This window comes from Lycorma delicatula, chromosome 11 (assembly GCF_047948215.1).
Source record: "Lycorma delicatula isolate Av1 chromosome 11, ASM4794821v1, whole genome shotgun sequence".
NCBI classification, from domain to species: domain Eukaryota; kingdom Metazoa; phylum Arthropoda; class Insecta; order Hemiptera; family Fulgoridae; genus Lycorma; species Lycorma delicatula.
In genome coordinates, this window is record NC_134465.1 from 8,697,557 (window position 1) to 8,717,380 (window position 19,824).

The 19,824-nt window shown below is 32.3% G+C and overlaps 1 protein-coding gene across 2 annotated transcripts in view; it reads right to left on the reverse strand.

Moving 5' to 3' along the window:
• Positions 1-19,824, reverse strand: part of Las (lipoyl synthase, mitochondrial) — a 58,510-nt gene that overhangs the window by 19,075 nt on the left and 19,611 nt on the right. Inside the window, exons 6-8 of one of the 2 annotated variants that reach the window (XM_075378655.1) lie at positions 12,700-12,858; positions 6,674-6,789; positions 6,031-6,091 (exon numbers count right to left, since the gene is read on the reverse strand). In XM_075378655.1, coding sequence (XP_075234770.1) covers positions 6,057-6,091; positions 6,674-6,789; positions 12,700-12,858 — 310 coding nt within the window. In that variant the 3' untranslated portion in view covers positions 6,031-6,056. Of the gene's footprint in view, positions 1-6,030; positions 6,092-6,673; positions 6,790-12,699; positions 12,859-19,824 lie in introns of those variants that run through there. The other variant, XM_075378654.1, reaches the window with a different exon arrangement.

Here is a 19,824-nt window from a genome sequence, read left to right on the forward strand (position 1 = left end):
CATTTATTGAATGTAGTGGTTCCAAGGCCCGTGACACGATATGATATTGGATTTATCCACTATCAATTGTGTTACAAATGGTGAGGAGAGTGTTTTATAGTAAACCTATTGCATTTTTTTTCTCCTTAAAAGTCCTTCCGATGTGTAATTCCATCCGCAGTTTAGCGATGGACGTTGACATAGCCGCATCGGTGTGGACGATTAATTTTTTCCGAATCGCCGCGTAAGAACGTTGCGTCATCTTATGAAACTTACAATTGCTGCGTTTCCTCACGCAACAAGTATTACCGCAGACATACACCGTTTCAATACGGTTAGAGTGGTTTTCAATTACGACGCCACTTACGCTGAACTTCACGACGGTTTACAAGAATATTTAGACAGTTTAAAAATAGAAACTGTAGACGGCTGGTGTAGACATTATATTCACTATAGTGACGACCCGATATAGTAGCGATGAAAACGTTTAGCGATGCGGTAAACGAATTGAGGTTTATTGCATCGTATATTTGCAAATATTGTTTTATGATGCTTACCACCTACTACGATGTTAATGATGAAATACATGCTTTCGATTGTAAGAAATTCGACTATTGCGTTCGTGGTCTACCAGAATACTTATGTTCGTGCGAATTGATTATTGAAAACGTGAAAAGAATGCACGCTATGGTACGTGCAAATAAATACGAAGTGTTATGGGAAAGTCCGTTCGCCTGTACAGTTATCGATAGTAACGAACTCTATCGGTTGTTTTGCAAAATTGTCATGGAAATAGGGGGTAAGAAGGTAAATCACAATTGCAATTCCCATTCGAGTGTGAGCACTGCGAATGTTAAGATGGACACCGTAGCATTTATTAACGTTTTCAACGATGAATATTGTTTTCTAAAGAAGATACCGTTCAAGAGGTTGACCGATCTTGATATCGGTGTGAGCTACGTACTGTTGGAAATGAGAAAAATATTTACTCAATACGGCGAACTCCGTATTTGCGTAATATTGTTCGACAGCGAATCGGATGAACCGGACAGCTTTCAAACCTTATTACCAAAGACGTATACAAACAGATTTACCGACGATGAATTGAACGTTGTAAAAAATCATTCGATGAAATTAACTTATTATGGAAAGAAAAAACTCGCCAACGGTGACGTTGACGAGTTCAACGAGGATATAAAAATAAGTTTGTAAAATTTTGCACGAGTGTTTGTAGGCCTATTGGGGAGAGATATCACTCGCATAAAAAAAACTCAACGCGCTGCAGTTGCTACCTCTTGGGTGGTGTGGAAACGCAACTCGAACAAATGTATTTTTTGTGGTGGTGGTAAAGGTTTTTAAGAGACTTATAAAATTTCTCTCATCCTCTCACAACGCGAATGTACCTTTACTCGAGAGGCTTTAAATCAATTAAATTCTTAAATGTACATAATTATAATTTTGTGTAACAGTCTTTTTTGCTTTATTCTTTTTTTTATAGGTCTTCGGTATTGATTATTATTATTGTTTGTTAAAGTTTGTAAATACTGAAAATTCTCACCAATATTTGGATCGATATTTTCTTTATTATCGCACTCTATGTCGTACAATATAAATTGCTCGTCGGTAACAAGATCCATTGTGAACAGCGTTCAGTGGACCATCTCTCAGTGAACGTGATAAAAGTAATTTTTAATTGATACGACTGAACGCAAGTTATAGATAAGAAATTAAAATAAATACGATTCGTGGAATTATTTATCGTGTCGATAAGAACAAAAAAATAATTGGCTTGTGGTTTGGAAAGAAAAAAATTATTTATCGCGTTGATAAGGAAAAAAATAATTGGCTCGACCGGATGTGGTTAGTAGATAAGAAATTAAAATAAATACAATTCGTGGAATTATTTATCGCTTTGATAAAAAATTAAAATTAATATTATTCGTCGATTCTTGAAATACCGAATGCGGATGTTGATAAGCAGATTTGTGGGTATAAATAGCCATTCGTAACCGTCCTAGTCTCATTCTAGAGCTAACGTTTGAAGAAATAACAACACCATAATGACTGACGGTAGAAACAATTTTATTCACCAATTGAATAAGCGTCTGGTTGCAACCAACCTAGAGACGAAGAGCGTTGGTGATCTAACAATTGGGAAACCGTACGAGGTTGTATGGTTGAGAAAAATTGCAACGCGGTATGGAAAAGGTATCGTGTGTCGTTTACGCGATGGTGAGGAAACGATGTTCAATGTTTACTTGCCGAGAAGGTTTGCGGAAACAGTGAAAGAGGACGAATTTGACACAATAATGGAAATGAAACTTAAACTCGTCTTCAAAGGACGCATCGGAAAAGCCTTCGATGTGGTATTCGAATAATACCAGGTAGCTATTCAAACTGTCCTTTTCAGGACAACACATTAAACAAACAACACAAAATTACACATACATACACAAAACAAAAAACACTTTAAACCCCCATCAATAAATTTGTAACTAATTATTGTTTTTTAAACAAAAAAAAACGATATTTTTTTACATTTATTGAATGTAGTGGTTCCAAGGCCCGCGACATGATGTGGTAATAGATTTATCTACTATCAGATTATGTTGCAAATGGTGAGGAGAGTGTTTAAACAAAAATGATCTTAGTTCTTTGTTTTTAAAATTTCTCGCGAGGGGCGTCTTAGTCGTCTGCTAACGACAATAAATTTATTCGTACTTCTGCATTTGGTGTGAACGGTTGAACATCGGGAAAATGAATATTTTATTGTGTGTACAGATTTTGTGTTACATTATAACTACTGTAGAGTATCACCATTCGTTATTCTACGAAACGTATATGCAAACGTTAGCTTTTCGGTGTAAAATACCGCAACAAAGATCCGTACCGGTAATCAGTCTTTCGAAAGATTTAAATTCTCAAAGATTTATTTTCAGACCGGTTTATGTCGTTCTACATCGTTGTGATATAGGTTCGGGTTGTTGCCAGAGTTCTGAATTCGTATGCCAACCAGATGTTAATGGTATCGAAAAGGTGATAGTCGAAATTAATATAACAAAACAGTTTATTAATAACACTTTGAAAATGTATCATAGAAAAATTGTAGCTTCAAATCATACAAAATGGACTTGTCAGGATATCACCATACCTATCAGATGAATTTTTTTCGAATTGTGGAAGGGAGGTTGTGACATTCTGATTCGTTGTTAGCAGGGTGTGGTAGTTGTGGTGGTGGGGAGGAGCTTATAAATACAGTGTAACTGAGTGAAGCAGTTTATTCGTTGAGAAACGTTCGAGTTGTAAACATGATTCAGTTTAGTGAAGAAGATGTACGCGTGCGCGTCGGTGACCAACAACTGACGACTATGTGTTTTAAATTAAAACACAGTTACGTATATATTGTCGATTTATCTGAACATGATTTTGATAAAAACGGTGATAACTTGGCCATAAGAGTGGTTTTCAATGATGATGATTTCGGATATGGACGAAAATATTATTGCGAATTTGAATGCGGTGAACAAGCTATCGCACTTATTCACAGCAAAGAAGTACTGTTTTCTGGATTCTACGGTGACGACGGTAACGTAAAGGCGTTCAAATTAAATCGTTCGTCGAATATGAATTTGAATGCGTCCGTGTTAAAAAATCTCAATACGTCGCATCGAAAAAATAACGTGTATGCTGCAAACGAAAGAAGAAGAGTAACAGCTAATGTAGCGACGGACGGAGGACGTTTCTTCAGAGGTCGTGATGAGGTAGATTGTTCTGCCGATGATACCCAACCGCTGTTGGTGGCGTACGACACAAATGAAAATTCAGAATTCGATTACGTTAAAACCAATCGATATATGAAGGACGTCACATCGCTTCTCTTTATTTTATTTTATACAAGAATACGAAACGCAAAGAAGAGGATAAAGAAAACCGTCAACGAATTTTTTAATTTCTACGATGTTTAAATAAGTCCTTTTAAGGACTACAACACATTACACAATCAACAAAAAATTACACACATAGACAAAACAAAAAACACTTTAACCCCCATACAATAAATCGTAACTAACTATTGTTTTTTAAAAAAAAACGATATTTATTTACGTTTACTGTATGCAATGGTTCCAAGGCCCGTGACATGATATGATATTGGATTTATTCACTATCAATTGTGTTACAAATGGTGAGGAGAGTATTTAACAAATTTTTTAAGTAGTTTCAAAATAGAAGAAAGTGGTGCGATAGACATATGCTTGCAATATTACGTTTATGTATGCGAAACATTATTTCATTACTTCTTTACAAGAGCGTGATGTTATAAACGACAAACGCAGATGATGAGTAGTGATAAACTTACACAAGAAGTCAGGTTTCGCATACATAAATTAGAGAGTTATCTTGGGATTTTTTTGTTTCACATAGATGTGCTTTCTTGTATAAGTTTATCATTACTCATCATCTGCATTTGTCGTTCATAACATCCCGGTCTTGTAAAGAAGTATCATAAAGACGTTTCTTAAGATATATATATAGTCGAGTGTTTTTTAGGCCTACTGGGGAGAGATATCACTCTAAAAAAAATCTCAACGCACCGCGGTTGCTACCTCTGGGGTGGTGTGGAAATGCAACAACACTCTAAACCCCCATACAGTAATGTAAAACTATTTTTTAGAAATAAAATTTAGTCGATCGGCATTACTGGATGAAGGTTCCAAGGCCTGCGGTGTAATACGACGTCAGATTCACCATCTGTTGTCGAATTACACTTGCGAATGGCGAGGACAGTGTTCAAACACATAAATTCATTTCATAACTTTTTTTTTATTTTACAGATCCAGACACAACCGGATTTAACCGGTTACAACAACAACTCAAGTCACTTTTGTATTAGTGACTCGATAATTATCAAAAAAAATTCTCTATCGCATCCGCCCTTATTAGAGACGACGATCCGGTTCGCACGTACGCACTAACGGCTAGTGCGCATGCGCCGATTCGAATTCCAACGCTGCGATTGGTCAAACGGACATTTTTAGACCACGTCGGTCCCACAATTCTTCAGTCGAGCGCCGTATCTCGCACGGTAAACACATCTGCGTCACTCCGCTGACGCACGCACGCAAACACACGCGCAGCAGACTCTACCGCCACCGCCTCCCGGTGCACGATCCACGACGAGAACCACTCTCCTTCGCGGTAACGTCTCCCGACGCCATCGCCTGGACGACCAGGATCATCCTCGAGGTACGTCTAATTTTTTTTTATTCACTCTTGTGTGTATATATATATATATATATATGTTGTGTGCGTGCGCGCGCGCGCGCGTATGTGTGTACAGACTGAAGTGACGTTAAAATTCACAGCTTATGTAGAACATTTATCACTCAATTCATCAGGGAGTCACCGCAGCCGATTGGTTTAAGGCGTCAGTCGGTCGCGTCCCGTCATGACCGGGTTCGAATCCTCTAGCCGACAGAATTTTTTTTTCACTTTAAATATTATTTATTTATTTATTTTTTAATTCAAACCAACCGCCACACAACAGTGCTACCAACCTTTGAAATATTACTTCAATATATAACATTGGTAACACAAATTAAATCAAGTTGGCAACACTGACGGGCTACTGTCGCCAATGACGTCACAATCCAAGATGGCCGACCACCGCTATCTTGAATTAATGACGTCAGTAGTGACGTTTCCAATATGGCGGCCGTCCGCCATCTTGGATGACGTCACAAATGGCGACAGTACCACCATTTCCGTACTACTTGTATTCCTTTTAAAAATTTTAATACCTTGTACTACTAAGTTTAACTAAAGTGTATTATATGTGAAAAAATCTATCACAATAGTTTCTGACTAATCTAATAGGATTAAACTACAATATGAACTCTACAAAGTAAGTGCTTCTGAAAACAACTTACATTAACTAGTTTTATTTGAAGGTTTCAAAAACTGAAAGGCAGAAAAAGAAGTTTTATTAAATAAAAGTATAATTATAAATAAAATTAAAAATTACAGATTTAATGATATATTTTTTACTGCTTACAATATTTGACTCCTGGCAATAGATTCTAGGAGTATAAGGTCCACAACACCTTAAGAGTACCTAGGCAAAACCAATTCTTACGATTAGTTTTTGGATTAGAAAATTTACTGTTTAGAGATTAAAGAACGAATATAAAATGATGCGGCAGGGCATCAACTTGCTGGAAAATAAGTTAAGTTGAAAATATTGTAGCTGAGGATAAGCAGAATTTTCCAACATATCAAGGTAAATTTTAGCAGTTACAGTTTGTTTACATATTAAAAAAAAAAATGGGTTGATTACACACAGTCATTTTCACATACACCACACATTTAATGTTGTAACTATCTCTAATGTGCTAATAAATCTGGTTTTATTTTTATGAATCGCTCAAATTTTGCATTCTCTTGATAATTAATACTACTACTGGATGAAATAAACATGTCTTCTGTTTTGGTTAACCAGGTGGCATTGAATCACTTCAATATGACCGAGAAACCATCTGTAAAATTTTTTGAAAGCTACTCTTAAATAAAATCTCCCATTTACATTTAAATTGTTATTAATATTTAAAGTTGCAAACATCTTTTATGAAATTGCTGTGAATAAAAGTGGACATCAGAACTTCATTGGTGTTTTGCAACAAATTATTTTTATTCTTACCTAATAAAGTTTGATAAACTTCATCATCAGTTTCTCCAAGTCCTAACATAATTGATGATTTTGTTATTAAATCAGGATTCCTGTCTTTGGCTGCTTTCAAAACTGTCATTGTTTGCCTGGAATGAAATTACAAATATATCATAAAATAGTAAGTATATATATATATATAATAGTATAATAGTATATATATATATAAATAGAAAATAGTAATCCATCAACCTTTTTAATATAATATATTCCATGAAGGGGTTTACATAAGGTATTTAATTTATAGCCTGATCTGAATGAAATTTTGCATGAACTCAAAAATAAAATTATAAAAAATATCATAAAATACCAACTTTTGTTGTTGAAAACAAACATGGCACACTACAAAATCTATTTTATCGCAAAAATACAACTAATGACACAATAAGAGGTATGTCCTTACCAGTATTTATATAGTGAGAGAACACACAAAACGTGACCAGAAAGTAAAGAAAATTTTTTAATTTTTTGAATTGTCTTTTTGACAGAATTAATTTTTTTCCCACGCAATTTCAGCATTGCCAATAATGTATATTAATATTTTCAACCATATTATACACATAGTTCAAATCTGCTAGCCAAGTAATTAGGACATATTTTATAGTGAATGGTGATTTATTTTGTTTGAAAATGACAGAACAAAAGATTTACATTAAATTTTATGTTAAAAATTGAATGAAATGCAGTGGATGTGTTAGAGAAGACTTTCAGCAAGGATGTTGATACCAAGGGTTTATAAGTAGTACAAACAGTTTCAAGAAGCCTATGAAAATTTTGAAAATGACAAAAGGTTGAATTTCCTAATAAACCACAACTGATGAAAATGTTGATAAAATACAGGGAAGTATAATCAGTAATTGTCAAATCACTATTAGAGAAGTTGCTAAAAAAGCAGGAATCTGTATGGATTATGTGAAAGAATTTTGACTGAAATTTTGGTAACAAACGAGTAGTAGAAAAATTTGTTTTAAAACTGTTGAATTTTCAAGAAAAACAACATTGTAAAATGATTGTTAGCTGACATTGCTCATGATTTAGTACTAATCAAACATATCATGATGAAATGCAAGTGTACGGTTATGATATTAAAACAAAGTCAAATTCCAATGGAAGCTTCCTAAAGAAGCAAGGCTGAAAAAACCATGCAAAGTTTAATTCAAAGTTCTTACTGTTTTTTTATTTTTTATTTACAATGGTGCTGTCCATTATAAATTCTTCATTATAAACAAAAATTATTACTTAGCAGTTTTACACCATTTATATGAGCCAAACCAAAAAAAATGAACATAAATGTGAACAAACAATTCTTGGATTTTGCAACATAACACTCCACTATTGATTATTTAGCCAAGAATGTCACCATACTAATGCTGGAGCCTCCATATTTTACAAATATGGCACTCCGAGACTTTTTCTAGTTCCACTTATTAACAGAACATCATTAAAAAAGGACAACCATTTGCGATGATAAAAAAAAATTGTAAAAAGAACTTAGTAACACAAAAATGGATTATGGAATGTATACATTCCACAAATGTTTTGAGGACTGGAAGAAATACTGCTTAAATTTGCTTCATCTCTGAGGAAAACTTTGATAAAAAAAATTAAATTCTAATTTTTGGATTAGACCCTTGTATTTCTGCAAATAATAGCAACAGATTATCAAATTTGTGATGATGGCTAGTTCAAAAGTTCTCTACCTCATCCAATCCAAAAACAAAGATATTCATCAATTAAAAATTAGTTTTACAGTATTTCAATATTAAGCTGAAGCATCATTTTGTAAAAATTTACTTTTATGTACGAAACTTGTTTGATGATGTTTGGGATGACTGTGGTACCCAAGTCAAAAAACAGATGATAAAGAAATTTTAATAAAAATGATTAAAAACTACAGCTTTATTTTGAAAGATGTACAAACAATAATAAAAATAATATTATTTTTAGTCCAGGCGATATCTATTTTAGAATGGGTATATTTGAACTTCTTCTACATAATCGCTAATTTTTGCTTTAATGCCTCTGGAATATCATCAGAAAAGATTATTTAATTATGCGTCAGTTGAAAAAGGTGTGCTTTTTATTAATTTTTATTAAACAAAGTGTAAAACAATCTCAAAAATATCCATTTTTTTTTCTTTATTTCCCTAGATAACTTGATAATTGTTCATTTTAGAGAAAAGATCAAGAGAGAAAAAATTTTTGTTATTAAATTTTACACACAGTATAATGCAAATAAAAAATATGTTATTATTGATGCAAAAAAATACATTGCAAGAACTATAAGGGTATAATGTTAAGAGCCACACAACAAAAGTCTTTCAGAGAATACTTCTTGATACAAGAGGTACGACAATGGAGACAGAACAGAGTAAAGAACAGTATGGTTTTAGAGCTGGAAGTTGCATTGTTGTAAACCTCTTTTTTGCTGGTTGGCAGTTAATGGAAAAAAGTTGGGAGTTTAATAAAAAGGTGATCATGCTGTTTAATGATATACAAAAAAGCATGAGTCTGTAGATAGGCAAGGATTAAGTTAGGTATAGGAAAAGAATACATTGATAGATATTATTAAGGAAATGTACAGGGGCTACAAATGGAGAATAGAAACTTTGTGTAGAAATACAGAATGTTTTGAGATAAGAAATGGACTAAAGCAAGGAAAGTATGTTATTCCTAGCATTGTTTAATGTGGTTATGGAGGAGATGAACCACCAGGAGAGAAATAATGGAAGAAAAATAAAAAAAATAACTATGCAGATAATGTGATGTTATGGAGTGAAACAGCAGACGATGTAAAAACCCAGTTGGATGCATGGTCTAGTACCAATGAAAAATATGAACTTAAAATAAGTCATGAAAAGAGTGAAGTGATGGTTTTTGGAAGAAACAGAAATATAGAATGAAATATTGAATTGGATGGTGAACCCTTGAGACTGGTTAGAAGTCTAAGCTAGTTGGACGTGAGATCTCCAAGGATGATAGGGTACATGATGAAATATCAAAAAAAAACTTCAAAACAGGGACAATTTGTATCGGGTGGTAAAAGATATGGTGTTGAATAAAATGGTACCAGAAAAAATTAAGATCATAAAGTATGAATTATAGTATGTGCCTATTGTATTATATGGTGTAGAGATATAGATGACAGAAAGGGATTGGAGTAGACCAAAAGGAGAGATGAAGTTCCTCAGAGCAATAAAAGAAGAAAACAAGAAGGGATAGGGGACAAGGAATGTGATATAAAAGAGGAAATAAACAAGGAGAGCATGAGAGACAGAGTTAAGAGAAGAAGGTTGCAATTAAAAGAAGAAGGTTTTAACTTGTACGGACAAGTTAAAAGAATGAGTGAGAAAGGCTAGAGATTGACAGACGAAGACAAAGGGGATGTTCTACTGAGAGATGGAAGGAGGGAATTAGATACAATATGGAAAGGGGGGGATGTAGATTGCAGCAAGTTGAGGAGGAGAAGAGTGGGAAAATTGAAGAACATGGAGACACCTTGTTAACAACCAGACCTGGTATTAGCTGGAACAGGACTAGGATATAGATAGACAGAACCACATTTAATTTTCAATCACATCACAGAATGATCTGAATTTTTTTAAATATAAGAAGTGTAAAAAAATAAAGATTTATGTCTATATCTGGAAAAAGGTATGAACTGATTGAAGAAAGGGTTGTAAATATTTTTCAGGACATGTTAAACATGAGGTCTGAAAGCAAGAGTTCGAAGGATCATATAAATTCATTTAAGGTGTTCTACGACAAGATTGTGTCGGCAGTTAAGGATTGTTACCTCTCTCTCTCTTTTTTCTGTTTAGCCTCAGGAACCACCATAAGGTATTACTTCAGAGGATGAATGTAAATGAAGTGTAGCCTTGTACAGTCTCAGGTCAACTATTCCTGTGATGTATGGTTAATTGAAACCCAACCACCAACAAAGAACACCGGTATCCACGATCTAGTATTCAAATCAGTGTAAAAATAACTCATTTTACTAGGACTTGAACGCTAGAACTCTCGACTTCCAAATCAGCTGATTCGGGAAGATGCGTTTCCCACTAGACCAACCAGGTGGGTTAATAAAAGAAGACTTAATGATATATGAAGCAAGCAGAATTTAAGAGATGTTAGAGACCAGTGGGTCTATGAAATGATAGAGGAAAGACATAGCAATAGGAAAAACTGGTTTTTATCTTTTGAAAATAAACAAATATATGCAATTATGAAAAGAAAGGAAATTTTAGAAATAGCTAAAGATTTTTTCAAAAATTTATATTATTATAAACAGGAAGAAGAGTATAAGAAGGGTGAAATTTCTGAAACAGATGAAGAAGCACTATTATTTTTGAAGTTGGAGATGAAAAGTGCAACTGAAAATTTGAAAAATAAAAAGGCTCCAGGTGAAGATGGACTCATTAATGAGTTAATTATAGCTGATGATAAAGAACTGTTAGTAGCTTTGAGGGATCTTCTTAATACAATCTTGGTTAATGGAGGCAATCTAAATTTATATTGCTTTTTAAAAAAGGGATAAAAATAAAACAGAAAACTACCGCCCCATACTACTTACTCCAGTGTTATGTAAACTATTTACAAGAATACTGAATAACAACAGAGGCAAAAGAAACTATAACAGTGGAAGAAGCAGGTTTTAGGAGGAAGTTTTTGACAACAGACCACCTGCATATGATATATTTGAATTCAGTTAATTCAAAAGGCCAAAAAGTATGGATTAAAACTTTACTTAAAAGTGTGATGTTATAAGCGATCTTTTGTCTATAAACCAACGAGTAAAGCACTCTCTCCAGCACTTGTGATGATACTTGAAATGGTTTTTAAAAAACTTAAAAGGCCTGGTATAGGCATAAATATTAATGAAAAATATTTGAATACCCTACAGTTTGCAGATGATATTGTCCTGATAGCAACATTGGAAGAACACCTTATTCAGATGTTAAATGATTTAGAACAGGTCAGTATGATGGGAGGTCTGAAGTTAAATTTTGAGAAGATTAAATTTGTAGTAACAGACATTACAAATCAGATCAAGGATCACTCAAATACTGATGTAGTCAAGAAATTGTTCTATCTACGTCAAAAGTATCTTTTCAAGAAAGGTTGTTAAAAGAGATTTAGAGGCACGTTAGCCTTTCATGGCATGAAATCTGATCATTAAATGTTAAGAAAGTGAAGGTAGACATTAAATGGAAATTCTGTATGTTTAATAGTAGTATATTGCAAATCTTAAGATACGGCTATCAGACATGGTTTACAACAAAAATGTTATGAAGGAAATTACAAATTTGGCAAAGAAATATGGTAAGAAGTATGTTGAATCTAAAGAAGAGAGACAGGGTTCTATTTAAAGTTAAACTATTAGACAACTTACCTATGGGATGCTGCAGGTTGTAGACTGAAGTGGAAATGGGCCAGTCATTTGGCCAAATGGGTAGAAACTGTTGGGCAAGGGTAGTTACAGAGTGGACACCTATAAGAAACAAGCATCAAGAGGGTGGACAGTTTAAAAGATGGGTGGATGATTTTATTGAAGAAGGAAAGGTTAATTGGTTGAGGAAAACAGAGGGTAGAATGTATTGGAGGGAAAAATGTGAACAGATGGAATGGAAACTAGTGAACTTGTAAATCAAAGTATGGCTGGTCACCGCAAGGACCAAAACTCTCTCAAAAAGAGAAGTGTTTTTACATAAAGTTCTGTTTTAGTTACTAATACAAAAAGGATAGAACATCTGTTTTAGTTATGATATAATCTTGTAAGTAATGATGTATTTATTTTGTTGGAAATTATTATTGTAAAAATGTGTTAATAATTTTTATTATTAATATGGGTAGAATCATGAACACAAAAATTAACATTTAACAGAAAAAATGGATTCGGATCATTAAAATATTTCTTTTGGAAAAAGGTGTGCTTCAGTCATGTCAAATATTAAAAATATCATCTAAAGATTAAAAGAATTGTCGAGTGAAATAATTACCTGTAATTAGCCCTTCTGTCTCTAACAAATGGTGTAAGCTTTTCGACTGTTTCAACATTATGAGCATAAACATCTAAACCGCAATCAGCAATAGTTCTTACAGAATCAAGATTACCACCAAAATCAGGTACTAAACATTCAACTAAAATATTTTTGTTCCTACAACGAAAAAAACATAACGTAATCAGTCATGGTTGAAAAAAGTACTAATTCTAAAATTTTAATTTACATTTATCACACACACACATACATAATAAAATTAAATGGAATGTAGAGATATGAAGACTACACAAAAGATAAGTGTTACAGTGGGGCAAAACTGACAATTTCTAAAGATAATTTATACTAAGATTGGAATTTGACATTCAAATCGGTTAACGCTTAAGTGCTAGCCATTTAATATCCCTTCCCCTATTAGCAGCTGTTTTTAGAGTATTTTTTCAATCTGTTAAAAATTATTAATTGTATTTGTAAGAAGCATGATTAAAACAAAAAAATTAATTTCAAACTTCTTTTTAAAATTTTTATAATAAACAGTAATTCAGCCAGATACATATTATTGTTAATAAATGAAAATACACTTAGAAAAATACCTTATATTGAAAAAAAAAAAACTTTAATTTTTAAAAATTATTTCAACTCTTAAATAACACTAATGAACATAATTTTTGTTTCCTAACATGCGATACATGGTTTTAATCTGTTTTCTGATGCTGAAAACAAATATGAACTCAGAATTGTTCTATCATCCATCATTTTTGAAAAATTTTTAAATTTTAATTGAAGGATTTTTTCATTTTTCAATGTATAGTTAGTATATTTTAAGCTTCTATATTGTAATTTGGTAGTTCATTTTTTATTGTTTAACTTTGTTAACGCAATTTGTAAGCTATATAAATAAACAATACCAGACAAAGAATTAAATCACATCATAGTCACATATTATGACATCATATCTAATACTTAAGAGTATTCGTACCACGAGCTTTCGTGGGCAAGATGAATCATGTCTGTGCAGGTCAAAACATATAGCTGAAAACACAGCTGTGTTGTTTGTATTAAGCACTGGATTTAGGAATGAATTAATTTTGTTCAATTTTATTGCTGTCTTAAGTTCGTTAACAGTGCAGTATCATAATGCCTTGAAATTGTGTAAATGATGTGAATACCTTTTGTTATGTATGTGGTGAGATTACCGTAAAATCAAATAGAAAAAAAATTACACCTTTAATTAAAAAAGCGTATCATTTGTACTTTCAGTGTAAAATTGGTGATCAGGATAAGATGTGGGCTCCTCATATAATATACATTAATTGTTCTGTATATTTAAGAGGATGGCTGAAAGGTACACGGAAGGCCATTTGGTGTACCTATGGTTTGGCATAAACCAAAGGATCATGTAACCGATTGTTACTTTTATTTAACAAGTGTGTCTGGAATTTGTAAAAAAATGTAAAAATCTTTAAAATATCCTTCATTGCAATCTGCAATCAAGCCTGTATCTCAGAGTGAAATTATTTCAGTTCCTCAGCCACCTGTGAATGTATGATTCAAAAGCAGCAATGAAGAACAAGGCAGTACTGAAGAAGACAATAATTTTGATTTTGAATTATCTTTCAATAAGCCACATATTACATCACAAGGTGAATTAAATGACTTAGTTAGGGATTTAAATCTATCAAAAACTCAAGTTGAACTGTTAGATCAAGGCTGCAAGGTTGGAATTTACTTAAAAAAAAAAAAAAAAACACAAAAATTTCAGGTTTTCGAAGCCAATGAAAAGAACTTTCTCAGTACTTAAAATAATTTGGTTTATTGCACAAATATTGATGAGCTTATTGATATTAATGTTGCACTTACAACAAGTTCATAAACCTGAGGACTGGCGCCTTTTCATATTCGTCCATTCGTCCAAGTATAGATTGAAAGTGGTTCTACTACACAACTGTAACAAAATATCCTTCAATACCAATTGCTTATGGTATTAATTTGAAAGACATATTTGATTGTGAAGAAAGATGTTCTTGAAAAAATAAATTATAAAAAACACAGCTGAAAATATATGGTGATTTGAAAAGTTATAGTTATTTTGTTAGGCATGCAGTTAGGCTATACTACGTACATGTGTTTTTTTTTGTGAATGGGCTGACCTAGGGATAAACATTATGTTACCGAAGAGTGGAAGAAATGAAACAATTTAACTCTAAATGGGAAAAATATTATTAATGAGCCCTTAGTTGAACCCTAAAAAAAATATTTTTACCCCCTCTCATATCAAGCTAGAACTAACGAAAAATTTTGTAAAAGCAATGAAGATGGATAGTCCCGGATTTTTGTACATCTAGCAGAAATTTCAGAATATAAGTGACTAGCATCCCCGTTGCGGCTTCGCCCGCGCTATATGGTTACTTGGGTATCCTGTCGCGGTCAAGGGATATTTAGTCGGTCATGGCTCGTTTCGCTCTCCCTTCCCTACCCTTATAGCCAGAGGGCTCTGCCCCTTGGACTCCGCTCGTACCTCGGACTCCTCGTGCTCGTACCTATGGCTACTATTATATACTTACACCTAGTTTCATTCTCTCAGTATATTTTGTATTTTTTTTTGTTGTTTTATGTATTATTTCGTTTTTTTTTAAATTATTTACATAATACATACACCCTTCTTTTTGCACTGGAGGTTACTAAAAAGGAGTATATTAGAAGGTTTGGATATAGTAAATTTGATGATTATTTTATTATTTGTATCCAGCTAATATTCTATACACCTATTTTTATTCTCTAAGTGTTTTTTTTTTTTATTTTTTTGTTGTTTTACGTATTTACGCATTAAAAGATTTAAATGGCAGAAAGGCTCCTGGAATAGACGGAATACCTGTAAAATTACTGGCAGTGCAGGTGAGGAAGCGATTGATAGATTATACAAACTGGTGTGTAATATTTATGAAAAAGGGGAATTTACATCAGACTTCAAAAAAAGTGTTATAGTCATGATACCAAAGAAAGCAGGGGCAGATAAATGTGAAGAATACAGAACAATTAGTTTAACTAGTCATGCATCAAAAATCTTAACTAGAATTCTATACAGAAGAATTGAGAGGAGAGTGGAGGAAGTGTTAGGAGAAGACCAATTTGGTTTCAGGAAAAGTATAGGGACAAGGGAAGCAATTTTAGGCCTCAGATTAATAGTAGAAGGGAGATTAAAGAAAAACAAAGCAACATACTTGGCGTTTATAGACCTAGAAAAGGCATTCGATAACGTAGACTGGAATAAAATGTTCAGATTTTTAAAAAAAATTAGGGTTCAAATACAGAGATAGAAGAACAATTGCTAACATGTACAGGAACCAAACAGCAACAGTAGCAATTGAAGAACATAAGAAAGAGGCCGTAATAAGAAAGGGAGTCCGACAAGGGTGTTCCCTGTCTCCCGTTACTTTTTAATCTTTACATGGAACTAGCAGTTAATGATGTTAAAGAACAATTTAGATTCGGAGTAACAGTACAAGGTGAAAAGATAAAGATGCTACGATTTGCTGATGATATAGTAATTCTAGCCGAGAATAAAAAGGATTTAGACGAAACAATGAACGGCATAGATGAAGTCCTACGCAAGAACTATCGCATGAAAATAAACAAGAACAAAACAAAAGTAATGAAATGTAGTAGAAATAACAAAGATGGACCACTGAATGTGAAAATAGGAGGAGAAAAGATTATGGAGGTAGAAGTATTTTGTTATTTGGGAAGTAGAATTACTAAAGATGGACGAAGCAGGAGCGATATAAAATGCCGAATAGCACAAGCTAAACGAGCCTTCAGTAAGAAATATAATTTGTTTATATCAAAAATTAATTTAAATGTCAGGAAAAGATTTTTGAAAGTGTATGTTTTGAGTGTCGCTTTATATGGAAGTGAAACTTGGACGATCGGAGTATCTGAGAAGAAAAGATTAGAAGCTTTTGAAATGCGGTGCTATAGGAGAATGTTAAAAATCAGATGGGTGGATAAAGTGACAAATGAAGAGGTATTGTGGCAAATAGATGAAGAAAGAAGCATTTGGAAAAACATAGTTAAAGGAAGAGACAGACTTATAGGCCACATACTAAGGCATCCTGGAATAGTCGCTTTAATATTGGAAGGACACGTAGAAGGAAAAAATTGTGTAGGCAGGCCACGTTTGGAATATGTAAAACAAATTGTTAGGGATGTAGGATGTAGGGGATATACTGACATGAAACGACTAGCACTAGATAGGGAATCTTGGAGAGCTGCATCAAACCAGTCAAATGACTGAAGACAAAAAAAAAAAAATTACGTATTTTTATGTTTTTTTGTTGATTTATGTTTATTTTCACATTTTTTATTTAGATACATATACATATATACACCACATATACACCCTTATTTTGCACAGGAGGTTACTAAAAAAGAGATACCTAAATAAAAGCTAGGATATTAAAATCTTTTTTGTTACTATTTCAATTAGGTATTTTTAATATTGATTAAATTTATTAATTTTCAGTTTCTGATGGAGATTCTCTATCACGACTTATATCTATCACAGGTATATGCAAAATTATAAAATTTACAGATTTTAACTATATTTTCCCTTAATTTTTTTTGAAGCGTAATTTATTTAAAACTAAGGGCGATAGAAAAATTGTATTTACATATCTATAATATACGCAAAAAAGCCACTTAAGAAATGGTATCACACTTAGAGAAACATTAAAAAATTTTTTTTTGTCTATCAGTGTAATTATCATCAGGAAATACTGAAGAAATAATGCCCATACAAAAGCAAATAAATAATAAACAATACTCACCAAACACTAAGAGTTCTGCGTGAATTATATAAACTATGAATTTCAAACATTGTTTACAATATAAAAATAAAAAAATACAAACTATATACTTAGGTAGTTTTAGTTAAATCTTAAAAACAATTACTGAAATCTCCAACTGCGATTTTGGAGTTTTTATGTATTTATAAACTTTTGATTGGAACTGCCTAAATGATAAAGTTATTTGTACTTTTTTACTGTAAACACCATTAGAAATATTCATATTTTAAGTACTGTGAGTTTGGTAGTTAATATTGTTGTTATTAAGATAATTATTATTAAATTTTCTTCTAAGAACACTATAATTTCTATGTTTACTACCATTTACCTTTCTAAGCTTCATTCTTTTACTATATGTTGATGCGTTTTGGAACCACTCCATTGCCAAAACTTATTGTACTGGTACTTTTAAATTTCTGTTAATATTTATATAGCATTTAGTCAATGCCCTTCCCTTTATTTGACATCATGTCTCATCTGGCCTTGTTCTTGTTTATTTGTTATTAATGGTTATACGTATCTATTAATTTTATTTATCTATTTCCTGTTTTCAATAAATTGATGTTCTTGAAAAAGACATCTGGTTGATTGATGATCTGTTCATTTATGATGATTTTATTGTTAATTTTTAATTTAAAGATTTCTAAATTTTCTAAAGTGTTCATTCTTCTTCCTTCAATACATTTGTGAATTAATATCACTGATTCCTCCATTTTCAATGGAATATGTGCTTCTTTTATTAAATGCATTAAATAATTAGAATCTTGTTTTTTGATTTTTAAAAGATCTTATGTGTTCATTATATCTTAATTTTAATTTTCTTCCTGTTTGTCCAATGTACAAGGGTCATTCAGTAATTAAACAGACAAACATTTTTAGTAAAGGAAATACTTATTACAGGCAATTGAAATTTGTATAAGTGTTGGCTGCAGTGGCGGCTCACGCATAAACACTGTGGAACTGCAGCACCTCTATTTCCACTTGATATTATCAACAACATTTAAGATGAGTCCTTTTTTCTTTAATTCTTTCTTTAAACTTGTACAATATATAATCCTTAAGCTTAATGTCATCCCCCAGTTTATGAAACAGGTACAAGAATCTTTGTCTTCCTCAAGACAATGGTTGATCTCATATGGCACAACTGATGCTGGAAAATATTGGCAAAGTGGGTTGGGAGGGACTATCTCAATCTCATTACAGCCCTTATTTTGCCCCTTCAGATTTTTATCTGTTTGGTCCGATGAAAAAACTCTGCATGGCATCAAGTTCAGTGACAACAAAGAGGTAAAGATAAAAATACCAAACTGGCTTCGAGATCAAGGTAAATAATTCTTCGCTGAGAGGATAAGAAAACTCGTAAAAAGATGGACAAGTGCAGAGAAGTTGGTGGGCATTCATTACATGGAAAATTAGACACAAAAAATTTTACTTTTTTAATAAATAATTTTTTTATACAAAAATGTATAACGTAATAATTATTACAATTACCCTTGTATGTTGTATTGCATTTATATTTAATTTTTTAATGGTATATGCGGTTGTGAGCTTCATGTAAAACATCAAATTTGAATAAACCACAGAAACAAAATTTTATAATTTTTGTAAGAATAAATTTTAATAAACAAATAAAATAAATTTACTATGTTGATTTGTGAAACAATGTACTAGAACTATGTTGCTTATGCTTCTCTTTTGAATTTTACAAAAAAAATTACAATAACTCAACACATCAAAAAATATTTCCAACAGCGATGAATAATACACATTACTTTTTTTTAATTACAATTTTAAACATAATTTTCTCATTTTAACATGTTATAATTTCAATAATAATATTTTTTAATGTTATAAAAAAAAATTGACGGATAAGAAATCTTCTGATAAATCCATGAATGTCTTTATGGAGTGGCCTTTGATATCAAATTCTCATACCTGTATTCTGTACAAATCAGAGTCTATGATTTTCCTGACCAGTTTTTTTTTAAAAATACTCACAACACTTATCTAACCACGACGAAGTCTCGCATATAACTGACACTTTCCAATGGTGTCACAGATTTAACCCCACCACTATTTCTCTGAATTGTTCAAGTCTGTGTTAGTATGTGTACTTACACAAACGAAACACTCTTTGTATAGAAAAAGTTTGCTCATTTTTCACGCATGATGTGATATTTCTTAAAATTCTATTTTAAGAAGGAATTTGATAACTAATGAATCATGCTGCTATTAAGTTAATTTTTATGTTTTAAAAATAATTATATATATATCGTCTGTT